At 36.2% G+C, this 14,611-nt stretch overlaps 2 protein-coding genes across 4 annotated transcripts; both read left to right on the plus strand.

Moving 5' to 3' along the window:
- Positions 1–1,250: 1,250 nt before the first annotated feature.
- On the plus strand, positions 1,251–7,495 carry LOC133877957 (uncharacterized). The gene is made up of 4 exons (XM_062316422.1): positions 1,251–1,616; positions 2,128–2,258; positions 6,240–6,344; positions 6,834–7,495. The coding sequence occupies exons 1-4, from the start codon at positions 1,542–1,544 to the stop codon at positions 7,243–7,245; spliced, it is 723 nt and encodes a 240-aa protein (XP_062172406.1). The 5' UTR covers positions 1,251–1,541; the 3' UTR covers positions 7,246–7,495.
- A 2,366-nt stretch (positions 7,496–9,861) lies between these two features.
- On the plus strand, positions 9,862–12,780 carry LOC133877624 (uncharacterized). 3 transcript variants are annotated; one of them, XM_062316013.1, is made up of 3 exons: positions 9,862–10,418; positions 10,497–10,560; positions 10,771–12,780. In XM_062316013.1, exon 3 carries the CDS (start codon positions 10,844–10,846, stop codon positions 12,206–12,208), a length of 1,365 nt encoding a protein of 454 aa, XP_062171997.1. In that variant the 5' UTR covers positions 9,862–10,418; positions 10,497–10,560; positions 10,771–10,843; the 3' UTR covers positions 12,209–12,780. The 3 variants fall into 3 exon arrangements, with proteins under 3 accessions (XP_062171997.1, XP_062171995.1, XP_062171994.1); XM_062316011.1 differs by having other exon boundaries at positions 10,497–10,557; XM_062316010.1 differs by lacking the exon at positions 10,497–10,560.
- Positions 12,781–14,611: the final 1,831 nt, after the last annotated feature.

Consider the following 14,611-nt stretch of genomic DNA (forward strand, 5'->3'; position numbering starts at 1 on the left):
TAAAAATTCTGGTGGTGAGTCCATCCAAACCCACAGCCAAACCAAGGATGAGTCCAAGACATTTTTGATATATATTTTTTTAAAATAAAAAAGGAGTATTTTAACATTAAAAAAAAGGGTGAAATTTAGAAGGGTTAAAACATGAAATACCGATATTACACTTCTAAATTATGATTATAAAACTGTTTATATTTTGAAATTGTGTCCGTAAAATTTCCCCTATTTAAAAGTCAAATACGACTTAAAAAAAAAAAAAAACAATTTAGTCCCCTAAATTACCACCCGTTTTGCGTATAGTACTCCGAATTACCAACGCTTGGACTTTGGCCCCCAAAATTATCAAAACGTTTGAAAAATGCCTATTTTGACAAAATATGCTCATAATACCCAAACCACGTGTTATTTTTCAATTTAAAAATAATAAAATTAATTTTTTTTTTAAAAACTTTTTTTTTTTAAAGAAACAAAAAGAAAGGAAGTGTTTAGGGGTGGCTGCCACCTTGAGGAGGGGGTGGCCCGAAAGCCACCCCTAGGGGCTTCCAGAAATTGAACTACCAAATGAAGCTTTACTCAGTGCCGCACGTCAGCAAATTGTCGTGCTCGTTAGAGAAGGTGAGTCCCAACTAGATAAGCTTGAGCACGACCACGGTGCCCTTTAGGGTTTGGTAGTGGTACTCGTGGCTGAATTTGAAGTTTCCAATGGGTCATAGGATGATCCTCGGGAACTCTGTGTCCATCGCCACGTAAGGGAAGTCGTTGATGATGTCTCAGATCAACGCGAACTTTGATTCTAGATTCTCGGCCCACACCTCTCGGATATGGATCATGTCTTCTTTTGATAGCAGCGACATTCCTCTTCAGATGAAAACCTAAAATTCTTTGATTGAACCTACCGACACCCTGCGGTGGCCACCCCTAACACCCATTTTGACATGTGGCACAGATATTATGAGCATACTTTGTTAAAATTGGCATTTTTTTAAAAGTAATGGTAGTTTGGGGGCAATAATCTAAGCGTTGGTAGAGTTTAGAGGCAATCCGTAAAATAACTTGTAGTTTGAAGGTTAAATTGATATATATATATATATATATTTTTTTAAAAAAAAAGAAAGTCAAATACATAAATAGGACGGAGGAAGAAGTGAAAAGCAAACAACGTGCTAATCCCACGGGGTGACATGTCACCACACGGCAAATCGGCAAAAAGGACCATACAAACTGATAAAATTCAATTTTTTTGATGTAGAGAAAAATAGGTCTTTCTGTAAGAACATCAACATCCCTTCCTATACCTCTTGGTAGGGTCCCTTCGATCCCTCAAAAGAGGGCCTCCCTCCTCTCCACCCAACCAGTCCTTCCTCTCCTCTTTGGAATCAGAATATTTCTCTCATATTCTTCTGGCATCTCTTTCCCTCCACAACTCTCTCTCTTCTTCTTTTTCTTTTCTTTTCTTTTTTTTTTTTTTTTTTTTTGCTCCCCCTATAAGAAGTCTCTTTCTCTCTTTTCGTCCGGGGTTAGCTTAAACGAAGTCAATTCGCACCATGAGTTCTTCAGTTGTCGAGATCAACGGTGAGCAGCTAGTCAACGGTCTTCATGGGTTATCCATCCAAGACGAGGTACGGTTCTTTTCGTTATGCTTGGTTCTTTCAACCGGTGTTTGAGATTCGGCGATTTTCAGAAGCGGATCTAGTTTAATGATGTTTTCTTGAGAGAGTTTCTTTTAATCTCCCGTTCGTTTTATGGGTTGGTGTTTGGTTGCGGGGAAAGCTTAGGAAAAGAAATTGAAAGAAATGAGGGAATTCTGAATGGTGGGGTGTTTTTTTTGGTTTGGTGCGAATGTGAGGAGAACATTCTTTGACTGTGTCTAATGCTTGCATTTGTTTGAGTTAGAAATTTCAAAATATTTTCTTGGGCTTAATTGAGTGGTTTCTCGAGGCTAAAATGATAGACAGTCGAAGATTGAAAGTTTTTAGTTGCGTCCTTTGTTTTTCCTGTATTTTCTCAGTAACCGAACAGTAGTTTAGCTGCACATTCTAGACATTGAAGAAACTTGGAATGCAAACAAAATATTCAATTATGATCTGTAGATGGAACTTTGAGTGATTGTTGTGGGTTTGGGAATTACAGGATGACATGCGAAGTAAATCAGAGATTGAGGAGAAGGGGTGTGGGAATCATGGTGGGATCTGTGCGATATGCTTGGATAAGATAGCTCTTCTGGAGACTGCTCTTGTAAAAGGTTGCGAGCATGCTTACTGGTATATCTAATCATTCTTTGTATCCATCTATCTTCACTATTCTGGAAATAATGTCTCATTGGTGATGCTACTTTTTGTGTGCCTTTGAAGTTATGATTATAGTTGTTTGCATGCACCTTGGAATTCTTTACTGGAATTGTAATTCTGCTTTAGTCATTTGGTTTTAGGTTTATTCTTTTTCATTTTGGTTAATTCTGGATTGGTTTGATCTAAAAGGCTAATGCCATGAGTGCGGTTACTTATCTCAATTGAACAAACTATGTGCTCACAAAATTTAATGTATAAATTAGTGATGTTCATTTGTGTTTTTGAGGGCAGTAATGGATAAGAATTTTGGTCTTCCATTCACTGAAAGCTCAAGTCCGGTTAAATTTGATTGCTTCAAATTAAAGCATGTGATTTGTGAATGCTGGATTAGGAGTGTCGGCATGGCCACAGATTCTGAGGATGTTTGCAGGTAGATGGTTGTCATAGTGTTACGCTTACCATCATTTGTGCATTATCTATGCGTTAGATTTGTGTTTGTATGTTAAAAGTTAAACTGATGAAGAAATTATCAACTCTATACCTTATTTAACCAAAAGAAGAGAGAGAGAGAGAGAGAGAGAGTGAGAGTGTGTTTGTCGGCATGGCCACAGATTCTGAGGATGTTTGCAGGTAGATGGTTGTCATAGTGTTACGCTTACCATCATTTGTGCATTATCTATGCGTTAGATTTGTGTTTGTATGTTAAAAGTTAAACTGATGAAGAAATGATCAACTCTATACCTTATTTAACCAAAAGAAGAGAGAGAGAGAGAGAGAGAGAGAGAGAGAGAGAGAGAGAGGGTAAAAGGTAGAGCAACATTACAATTGGTTTTGGGAAGCATTGTAGTCAACAATGTTGTAATAATCCTTAAGCACTCATATAAAACAGTGCTTTTGTTATATTAGGAGTATTTATTAAGTTAGTGAAGAAATATAAGGTTTTGTGAGGATACAGTTGATAGCCTATCATTAGTAACATATTTTTTTATATAAGTAATCGAGATATTATTAAAAGCGTAAGACGCTCCTAGATATACAAGAAAAGTCATCTAGCTAGTAGGGGCAAAAAACAAGAAAATCATGATAACTTATCACCAAAGGAGAAACAAAAGTAGCTGTCCAAATATACAATGTGTGAAAAATAAAGACTTAATCTTCTTCAAAATCCTCTCACTGTTCTCAAAACTTCTATCATTCCAAAGACATTACAAAAGGCACGAAGGCACCATTTTTCACACATTAGCACTCTGAGTGTTGCCAGCAGTCGACCAACAAGCATACGAATTGACTACTCGTCTAGACATAACTCAAGACAACCCAAACTTATGTATTTGCGTATATGTCAAACTTATGTGTTTTTCCGCATGTTGGATGACTATTATGGTTAATTTTTTATTTTTTTGATAAGTAATAAAACCAATCTCCACCCCTGAGTACACAAGAAGTATACAAAAAGAACAACCTAGCTAGAAAGGGCAAAGCGAAAAATAAAACCACTAAAACTAATTGACATAGGAGACACATACACCGCCGTCCAAAGATACAAAGTTATATTAGCCTTTGAACCTGATAAATACCTGTGTCTGTGTACGGCATGGAAAGCTTGATGGCGTTTTTTTGATTAGTGATGACTGTTGCAGTTAAAGGTGCTATGTAGAAATGGCAATAAAGAGGTGATGTTGGTTTTACAGTTAATTATTTGCACTCTAATGACATATTATATTAATGTCTTTTTGGTTAATCAAGTTATAAAAATCATGCAACAAAGATTTTTATACGTGTTTGCTTCAAACCTAGACCATATTTATGCATATTCTTCTAAATATTCTTTACATTGTTTTTTGAATATGTTTTCTCATTTTATTTTTTTTATTTTCTTTTTGTTTTAAGAATTTGTGATGCTTGCATCTATGCTATGAGGCCTACAGTATTCCTTAAGTTGGAGAGTAAATTAAAAACATCATTGCTTTCGTATCGCCTATTGAGAGACATGGTTTAAAAATTGTACCAACCAGGTTGCTGGAATGTAATAAGAGGTATGTTAATTTTGATCTGTACTATGTGAGCTACTGAGCTAGTATTAAATGAACATCTTGATCACTTGGTGCATTGTTATTCCATTATTTCCTACACTCTCTCTTTCACTAAGATGTTTGGAAATTGTTTTTACCTGCATTATAGGGTCTATGATGTGGAAGAACTCAAATTTATCAACTGTGTAAACAGTTCATGTTAGGAATATATTTAATCATCATTACATGCTATTGAATGTGAAAATTTCATGCCTTCTTGTTTGTTGCTTGTAATCTCTAGTAAGTACTCTTGCATATATGAGATTCACAGCATATATACTGTGTTAGTGGTCAATTTAATCTCACCCTAATTGGCAAGCTTTTTTTACTACTGTTCTAATTATTATGCTCCTCCCCCCCCCCCCCCTCCCCCTTGTGACACAATCAAATGTGCACGCACTCCTATATGCGCTAACACACAAGCTCCCGTTGTTCTTTGGAGGATTTTAACTACCTCCTTTCCTAGATATCTTAAATGGTAAAATGAAATTACTTGGGAATTATTCCGTATTGCTCTTTGTAAATTGATCCCTGAACATTACTGAATTCCAGTTGGGTTGGTTTTGTGAAAATATTGAGTTTTAGTACTTATCCACACACACACACACACACACACACACACACACACAAAAGGGGGGAAAAAGCAAAAGAAAGAAAGAATGAAAGAGTTCTAGTTTGTGAGAAAATTTAATCATCGGCATGATCTAATAAAAAATATCTCTCAATTTTGTCTTTTGTTGATTATATATAATAATCTCTTTTTTTTTTTTTTTGTTATTGTTACCATATTCTGTTGGGAACTCATGTCCAAGGCATAAGCTTTAGGTGTAAGCATGAGTAGTGAGAGTTTTTGGATTTAGGCAAAATAGAAATGGGAAGAAAAGAGAAAACATGTAGAATAGGAGGATTGTAAGAGAAAGTCTATTGCTTACCTTTCATTAAGGTTTTTTTTAGCTTCAACCACTTTTTTTTTTTTAAAAAAAAAAATAATAATAATTTGCTAACTTTTGACCTTCTACAGATCATTGCTGTTTGACATGTTATTTTTGTTATGAATTTCTCATGGTTCTATATGAATCATACATCAATTCTAAACATGCTGTTGGAAAAAAGTGGTTGATAACCCTTGTTTTAGGTCAGTGGTTCTTGATTCATAGAGGGTTATCATGACCCTTAATGCCAAAATATGACCAGAAGAACTCTTAAAAACTGTCTGGCTTAAATACATGAAAAAAGATTTTGTGATTAAAGCTTCTTATGTTCAGTCAGTATTCAAGACAGACATATCAGTCTGTTGTCTGTAGGTGAGCCTATGCAGTAACCTTCTTTTTGTTTCTCCTTTTGGTAAGTAACTTAGAATTCTAAGTTTGCAGTCTTCAATGTTCTGTGTAAGTATATGGTATGCTGTATTGTTTTGCTAGTTTCTTGTTTTGTTTACACGTCTCTTTGGTTGCTGTCTATAATAACCTCTCCTTACATGCAGAATAAACTGTGATTTATTGCAATCTCCAGTCTATATGTGGTATGTGCCGTGTGTCATGTGGCTGGGAGGCTGTATCTTAGTTTGACTTTTGTCCAAACTTAGTGTTGGATATAATTTCTTGGATGACTAGAGTTCGGATAAATTGAAAGGTGTGATTTCTAGAGTTTGGAGAAATTGAGAGGTGGATATGGATTTCAAGATCCATTGATTGGCTTTTTTCCTTTATATTAATCAGGCTTTTTGTGGTGATGGAAATAATTTTGGTTGTTATATGCTTATTTCATGAAGAACAAAATAGGACAGAAGCTTTGCAAATTACGTTGTTCTGTTGTCTTCAAGGAGTGGGATGCCATTCTAGTATTAATGGTGTTCTTTTGTTGATTATTTGTTTCTTTGTAGCGTGACTTGCATCCTTCGATGGTCCACATATAGTCAGCAACCAACCTGCCCTCAGTGTAAAAATCCATTTGAGTTCCTCAACGTCCATCGCTCACTCGATGGCAGGTAGAGTTTTCAGACCCTTCTCTCTCTCTCTCTCTCTCCCCCCTGTATTATTAAGGAGAAAGAGACATGGTCATGGAAGAACATTTAGGGCCTGTTTTTGAGATTGCAAAACAAAAATGGGTCTCTTTGGTAAAAAAACTCTGTGAAGTACTTTTGACTTTTTTGCTCAAAAAAATGCCAACAAAAATGGGTCTCTTTGGTAAAAAAACTCTGAAGTACTTTGCCTTTTTTGCTCTAAAAATTGCCAAAATGCACTTTTGGGAAAAACATGAAAATGGAGCTTTTTCTCAAAGGTCATACTTCTCAACACAAACCTAAACAGGCTCTTACTGGGAGATGAGGGAGTTCTGTTTTCAGGAATGACACCTTGGAGAATTATAGTGGGCAAAAATGTAATAAAAAATATGGGTGGTTTACTTTTCTTTTGGATTAGTCTGGGATTGAATTAGTAAATTTCAGATACTATTAGTGACATATCTTTATGAACAGTATCAATGATTACATGTTTGAGGAGAGTGTCTGCCTACTTCTTAGAGCCACTTGGTTTAAACCTTTGATTGTGGAGGAACGGGAAGACTTTTACGATGATCCTGAAGATTATTATCCATATGAGGATGACGAAGATGATTTAGATGAAGTTTACTTCAGTAGCTCAGCGACTCTTCGTATTGGTAATCGAAGGTGGGGAGACAATGGATATGTCAGGGCAGGGCGCCAGGAAGCGAGGCCAGTTTCCCGATCAACTTTCCAGGACTCTGGTGCTGGTTCATCCCGAGAACCTAAGGAGGCTGCGAAAGCTACAACAGGACGACGGGCAAAGAGGGCCCTTAAACGTGAAGCAGCTGATAAGGCGGCTGCAGCAAAGCATCAGCAGCGTCTGGTTAGGTTGGGCAGGACATAGAGGCCTTCTCTGTAATTACATAGGCTGGGCCTTAAGCTTGATGTGTCCTTGTACAGCATTTCCTTGCTTTTAACTTTATGAAATAATGTACCATCACCTGAAAAAGAAAAAAAGAAAAAAAGAAAAAAAAAGGGCTTTGTAAGATAATGACATGGTAGTAGGTTTGGTATTCTGGTTGCAATTATTGGTTTATGTATCCATTCATGATTTAGATTTTTAATCATATAACGTCTTAACAGTTAACAGTGCAGTTGTGACTATAATCTTCTTCTCCTGTGTTGGTATCCCTTTCTTCTTCACATCTTTCTCATACCGGTGCCTGCGAAATGATAGACTGATTAAACCTTTTTCTTTTTTCTTTTTTTTTGTTCCTTTTTTTCTTTTGCCTTTAACATCTAATTGGAGTTTGCACATTAAGATATAAGCTACTTGATGTAATATACCAGGTATTATCTTCATCCTTATTGTCAAATCTGAATTTGAATTTAGTTTTGGCTCATAGTGAATTTGCTTTTGCCCTTTCTTTTTTTTTTTGTTATCGTAGACCCGTGGCAACCCCTTCCCTTTTCTTATTTTCACTTTTTTTTTTGAAAAACATTAATTTTAAAACATTCTAACTTTTTATCATATTTTATATCATATCAATAATTTTTTTATTACTATTTAAATAAAAAAAACCAGTACAATACTTTTTTTTTTTTTTTTTTAATTATTATTTCATATAAATTTTTTATACTTTATATCCCATCAATTAATTTTTACCCCTACTCAAAAAGAAAAAAGAAAAAAAAAAAAAAAAGAAAAGAAAAGGGAGGTTCACCTGAAATATGAGAGGAAGGGTTTACCCAAGGGGTTCATTTGTTTGTATCATCACAGGTAAAAGTAAAAAGGACCTACTAAGTTGAAAAACGTGGTGATTTCACTGTCTGGGTCCATGTTGCTACCTAATCTCCTTACCTAACCTATGTTTAGAAAAATGGTGATGCTAATTATTGCTAATAGTAGGATGTTAATAATGCCAAACTTGCTCATAAGGACCAAGATTTCTTCTACTTTGGAGGTAGTCACTCCCAAACAGTTGAGCCGGCCACTTGAATTGAAATACTTTAAGAGTGGCCGGCCACCCTCTCTTCTCACTTTTGAATTTTTATTTTTACTTTGAATTTTATTTTATTTTAAAAAAAAACAATTTGGATAACGTGGTATTATCCTGGCCGTTTATTATAAATGAACGGCCACACAGCCAAATATGAGGTACTGTATGAATCTTGAATTCCTAATTTCTAATCCCCTACTCACAACCTGAATTTGTTGATCATCCACTACTAGAGTACTAGGCGTTACTTTTGATTTTCCAAATAGTCAGTATTATAAATTTCAAATGGATTTGGTCTTGCTGTTTGCTAAAGAAGAGACTTTTAACCATTTTGCATTGGTGAGAAATCCATTAAGATGTGAGCATTCATACTAATAAAGTTTTTAACCCCAAACCCTAATGGGAGAAAAAAGATCGGAAAAAAATTGAAAGCTTGATACACTAAATCGAAAGTTTTTAAACTTTAAAAAAAATAATTACAAAAGTAATAAAAATTCATGGAGTTAAAAGTGAAAGTTTTTCTTAAATCTTTAAAACGAAATAGGGGAAAGGACTCTTGGTTTTCAAGGACATTTTTTTTTTTTTTTTCAAAAAGATTTCTGGCTTCTTTGCTGATAATCACCAACAAAAAAAATACAAGGGTACAGAAATTTATCCCACCCTTCCCATGTTAAAATTTATTTTATTTATTAAAAAAATTAAAACACATATAAGAATGGGACAAGGAGTGTACAGAATATGTACACCCCCAGCCTTTTTCTTATCACCATAACTGCATGTTCCTCTATTGGGTATTGCTTCTTAAACTTCCTTTTCGGGACAAAAGAAAGAAAAATAGAAGTATATACACTTGAAAGAGGACAGGGATCCCATAAATCATGGGATTACAATGATTACATGATATTTTAGGCATGGACATTGCCTTGTGTAGTTGGTTGCTTGTTAATTATTATGAGTGAATTGCTCCTTTCTTGTGGATGTGGTCAAATGTGAGCTGGATCTTGACTTTATGTATGGTGAACAATTGGTGGGCAAATTGGTAGGAGTAGAACCACCTCTGGAATTTATGTGATATGCATATAATCATCTATCTCCACTGAAGGAGATAATTCTATTTCCATAAAAATAAAAAAATAAAAAAATAATGCCTGAAGAAATTCATGATTTTACCCAAACCATTAACTAAAATAAGAGCATGGAAAAGGTTCACTGGAGAATATATTATTGATTATGAGGGACCCATGGCCCATGCCCCATTACTCATCTTTCTTCTGTCAGGTCCTTCTTGCTTCCAATTGCAGCTGTTCCCCATTGAGACTGTCCTCCTTTTTTCTTTTTTTAAAAAAAAAAAATTATACATGAACAGTTAAGAATACCATTTTAAATATTGAGCTTCCAAGTAAGTCTAAACACAATCTCCACTGGGATCTAACAGACGGGTCCCATGTGCTTGGTATTACTTGGTCTATCGAGGGCAAAGGATAGTTCCTCATATTTTCTCACTCCCTTCCAATATAAACCTAAGAGAGAGAGAGAGTGTTTTAGGTCAAGGGCAAAGAATAGGTTCCTCGTATTTTTCTCACTTCCTTCCAATATGAACTTGTTTCTTTCCCACATGGTGTTTTGGAAATGCTGAGGCACTTTCTTGCCTTGAAGCCTGAGAGAGAGAGAGAGAGAGGATATATTGTCTTAAAGGTTTTGGGAGCATCTGAGAGAGAGGAAAGAGAGAGAGAGAGAGAGAGAGAGGGGTGAGGAGAGGAGAGTGATAATGAAGATGGGGTCTAATCACAAGTGGGACCTCCAATACCCTCAGTGGAGCAAATAAGTCATTAGAAGTGGAAGCTGCAATGTCAAGCAAAGCAAGCCCCGAAAATCTCTATCCCTCACCCACCCCGCCTTCCAAACAAAGAAGCAACAAAAAGGTGACATAAAGACAACAAATACATCATCATCCTCCATAACATCATCATCATCATCATCATCATTACCTTGATTTTCTTCACTCTCTCCCTTCACTCCCACCAACTACCATACCCACCTCTTCAAATTGCACAAAAGCAAGCTCCTTCCTTCCACCGTAAGTCTCTCTCTCTCTCAGTTCTTTCCATGATTTTGCTTGAATTTTCATAGACTTATTTTGTCAAACTTCTTCAAGAACCTACGAGTTTGGAGGATACTGGAGCAGGGCTTCCAATGTCTTACTGTCAATCACTTTGGTAGTAAGATACTCTGGTCTTGTTCTGTTTTGCTTCATCTCTCTCTCTCTGTCTCTCTCTCTCAAGATCTCCAAATTTGCCTGTGTGTTCAATATTTCCCTTGAATCCATGTATTGAAACTTTGATTCTCACAGAATTAGAAACAAACTGTATCAATGTGTTTGTATTGATTAATCAGTTTCTACATCAACTCTGTTTCTGTTCTGTTTTCAGTTTCTGGGATCTTTCTCGCAAATCAAACAGAAGATAGCAAAATTATAATCCACCCATTGGATGCTATATTTCGATGGATTCATTCAATCAAACCACTGGTTTCCGCTATAATCCAAGTTCAAACGTAATGAGTCATCACGCAGATGATGATTCCGAGTTTTCCGGGATTCTTGACATATATGTTCATCATGCTAGGAACATTCACAATATATGTATTTATGAAAACCAAGATGTCTATGCAAAGTTTTCTCTTACATATAATCCAGACGACACTCTCTCAACTAGAATCATCAATGGAGGTGGCAAAAACCCGGAATTCAACGAGAACTTGAGGATGAAAATCACCCAAGTTGATGCAGTCCTAAAATGTGAGATTTGGATGCTCAGCAGAGTTAGAAACTACATGGAAGATCAACTTCTGGGATTCGCTCTGGTTCCAATTTCACAAGTTGCTGGCAAAGGAAAGGTGACACAAGACTATAGCCTCTCTTCCACTGATCTTATACACTCCCCTGCTGGAACTGTCAAATTGTCTCTTTCTTTAGACACTTCCCTGCCTGTCAATCCCTCTCCCAATTCGTTACCCGAATCGGCTTCCAATTCATCAATATCTTCAGAACTTGTGTTGCTTGACCGAAAAATCTCAGAAGTTATCTTAGACCCAGTAGAGTACTCGAGAATCGAATTCCCTGACATCAATGTTGTTAAAGAGACTCAACAAATGGTGTCCGACTATTTCGACTTGGCAGGGGAAGGTTCTGCTTCTGGGGCTAATTCCGGGGGATTCGTTTCATTTCTCCATCTAGGTGCTTCTCCTCAGTTCGTTGATGACCATGAAATGACCGGGAATTCGTCCTCGGACAATCGTGGCGGATCGGATTCTCCCAGTGGAAGCATACACAATTCTGGCTTCTTAAGCTCGACCACAACAAGCTTAAGCGATGACAGAAACTCTGCTGATTCAATGGAGAAAAAGAGTCGTGTATGCGGTGAGCAATCGAATTCTGTCAATATCTCAATCACTACTGAGGTTAACCAGAGCTCCTGTACTTGTCCAGACACTCCAACTTCAAAGAAGGTGACTGAAATCTGCAGAGATGAAAAGGAGTCAAATTTCACAGGCAACGAGGAGGAGAACAAGAAGGATAGGAATATGGGTGGTTCTGCTAAATTTGGTCAAGTCTTTTCAGCTCCACTCGGGAACTTCAACCTTGAGGCTGAGCAGTCTGCGATGCAGCAGCAAATAGTGGACATGTACATGAGAAGCATGCATCAGTTTACCGAGTCTTTGGCAAAGATGAAGCTTCCAATGGATCTTGATAAACCGGAAAGTGAAGATCGTGGAAATGTGATTCAAAACCACACCAACAAGTTAGAAGTTGACAACAAGAAAAAGGAAGGGTCTCGGGTGTTCTATGGCAGCCGGGCATTCTTCTGATCTGACAGGGAGTTTGTTTGTTCTAGCTGGATATGGAGTTTAATTTATGGTAACCTTTGGCTTCCTCTCGGCTTTCTTATGTGGTATTAATGACAGATATCAGTTTTTTCTTAGTCTTATTTAACCTCTTTCCCATCTTAATGAGGGTATTTTCTTGCAATTTTGTGGGCATATATTCCATTAACTTGAATAACTCGACATTAGTCGCATGCCATATGGAAATATGATTATCATTGTGGTCTACTTTCTTTGCATGGTTAGAATTCCTTGCTTTTAAAGCACTCAGGAATTAAGCTATCTATCAGGATCCAGTGAAGCTGTCCTGTTGCAGGACAGCCCCATGTGAGAGCATGAGCCGGATTTCACCTGTTCAGACAGCTTGAGCAGGTAAGTGCTGCCCCTATGAGATTTTGGAGATCTGTTTTAGGTTTGCATACCTAAACAGGATATTGTATTGCCGTATGTATAAGAGTACAATGAATGACATACGTACATGTTTTGTAACTTACACTTCAAACTTTACATGATAAATTCCTAATATGTACAAGTACCACCATCTTGAATTGATCGAATGGCATGATTTTTGGAACAATCCGATAGTTTGCTATCCACCGCCAATAGAATAATTCAAAATAGTAATACTGCTTTTTACACCCATTTTCACACTTATATTATACTGGTTGATGTGACATGTTTTAAGTAGTTGACATGAGAAATCACTTAAAACATGTCACATAATCTGGTGTGAAATGGGTGTGATATGAGTGTCAAGATTAGCATTGCTCAATTCAAAATATTATAATTACTCTATTTGCAGTTACTCTTTTAAGCGGATGAGACTCTTTCATCTCCCTTACGCTTCGAATTGCACACGGCTTTATCTTTATCTTCATCTTCATCTTCATCTTCATCTTCACTTGCGGTAAAGTATTAATTAAATTTACCTCTTTCTATTACCTTAAATATTTAGGGTAAGTGGTGATTTAACATGATATTAAAATATAGCTCATGAATTCTTCTAACCCTTTAAATACCTAGTCAACTACCATGTTATAAACCACAAACAGAATGTCATTGGAACCACATTCGGGAATAAGAGTACGAGAAACATTATAAATGCTATTCATGATTGTCGCCTACCGAGCAGCAGCAACCATTGGATCTCTCTCAATTTGCTTAACATACAATTATGACTGCCATCGATTTTTGAAAGCACTTTTTCTATTTCTTCTTCGTCAAAGTCTTTCCCGAAATACTAGTCGCTTCTTTGTCCGTGTCCGATAAAAGAATCCAATGTTTAGAAAAATATATACTGAATTGATATATATATATATATATATATATATATATATATATATATATATATATATATATAGCTTCTCTTCATCCAAGAGAAGCTACTGTCGTCTTCTACTTCTTCATCTGGTTCCAAGCTCCTACGAAGTAAGATCACAGACAGAAGACAACAGTAGCTGTACGGAAGGTCACAACTTTGTCGGTGACTGTCAAATATATATATATATATGTCTTGGGAGCTTATGCTGAATTTATCAACTTAGTTTCTCAAACTCTTCTTTGTTACTACTCTTAAGAGTATCCAAATTCTTTTAGTTATCAACTTTTCTCAAGAAAGAAGTGGAACCTTGTTGCCATTATAAGATACGTTTGGAGTCTCTATGCTAAAGCTGGTTCCTTGTGGGTTGCTTGGGTGAATATTAATTTGTTAATGGGCCGTAGCTTTTGGCAGCAACATTCACCTTTGGACTGATTGGTGGCATCCTAATGGTGTTTTGTTGGATAAGTAAGGGTTTTGTGCCATTTATGATGCTAAATTGCTAATAGCCATCTGAACTCTAGGCTTTCATCAGTAATCAAGGATGGTAATTGGTGTTGGAAACCTACCAGATAACCAAACTTTGTTTGGTGGATTTAGGTGTTATGGATGAGGCTAGATGGATTATTTCTTCCACTGGTACCTATAATTGTTCTGATACGTGGGAAGCATTAAGAGATAAGTGCTCCGTTGTGGATTGGTGGCAAGTGATCATTTGGCATCCCTTTACTATTCCAAAGCATGGGTTCATCCTTTGGCTAGCTATGAAGGATGCTCTCACTACTGGAGACAAACTGCTAATATGGGGTTTTCATTTCTTGAGATTTAATACTAATCTAACTCTACCAAACACACTTGAGTATAAATTAAGGTGTCCTTAACTCTAGTTTAGTGCAGGGCGCTACATTTATTTCCTAAATCTGGTCAATTTCTAATCCTACTTAGAAGTTTCTAGATTATTAAAACATTTATAATTTAAAATATATATATATATATATATATATATTATTTTTTAAAAAAAATAATTTATATTTTGAAGTTTCTAGATTTTTAAAACATTTTTATTTAGA

Source organism: Alnus glutinosa, chromosome 9 (assembly GCF_958979055.1).
Source record: "Alnus glutinosa chromosome 9, dhAlnGlut1.1, whole genome shotgun sequence".
NCBI classification, from domain to species: domain Eukaryota; kingdom Viridiplantae; phylum Streptophyta; class Magnoliopsida; order Fagales; family Betulaceae; genus Alnus; species Alnus glutinosa.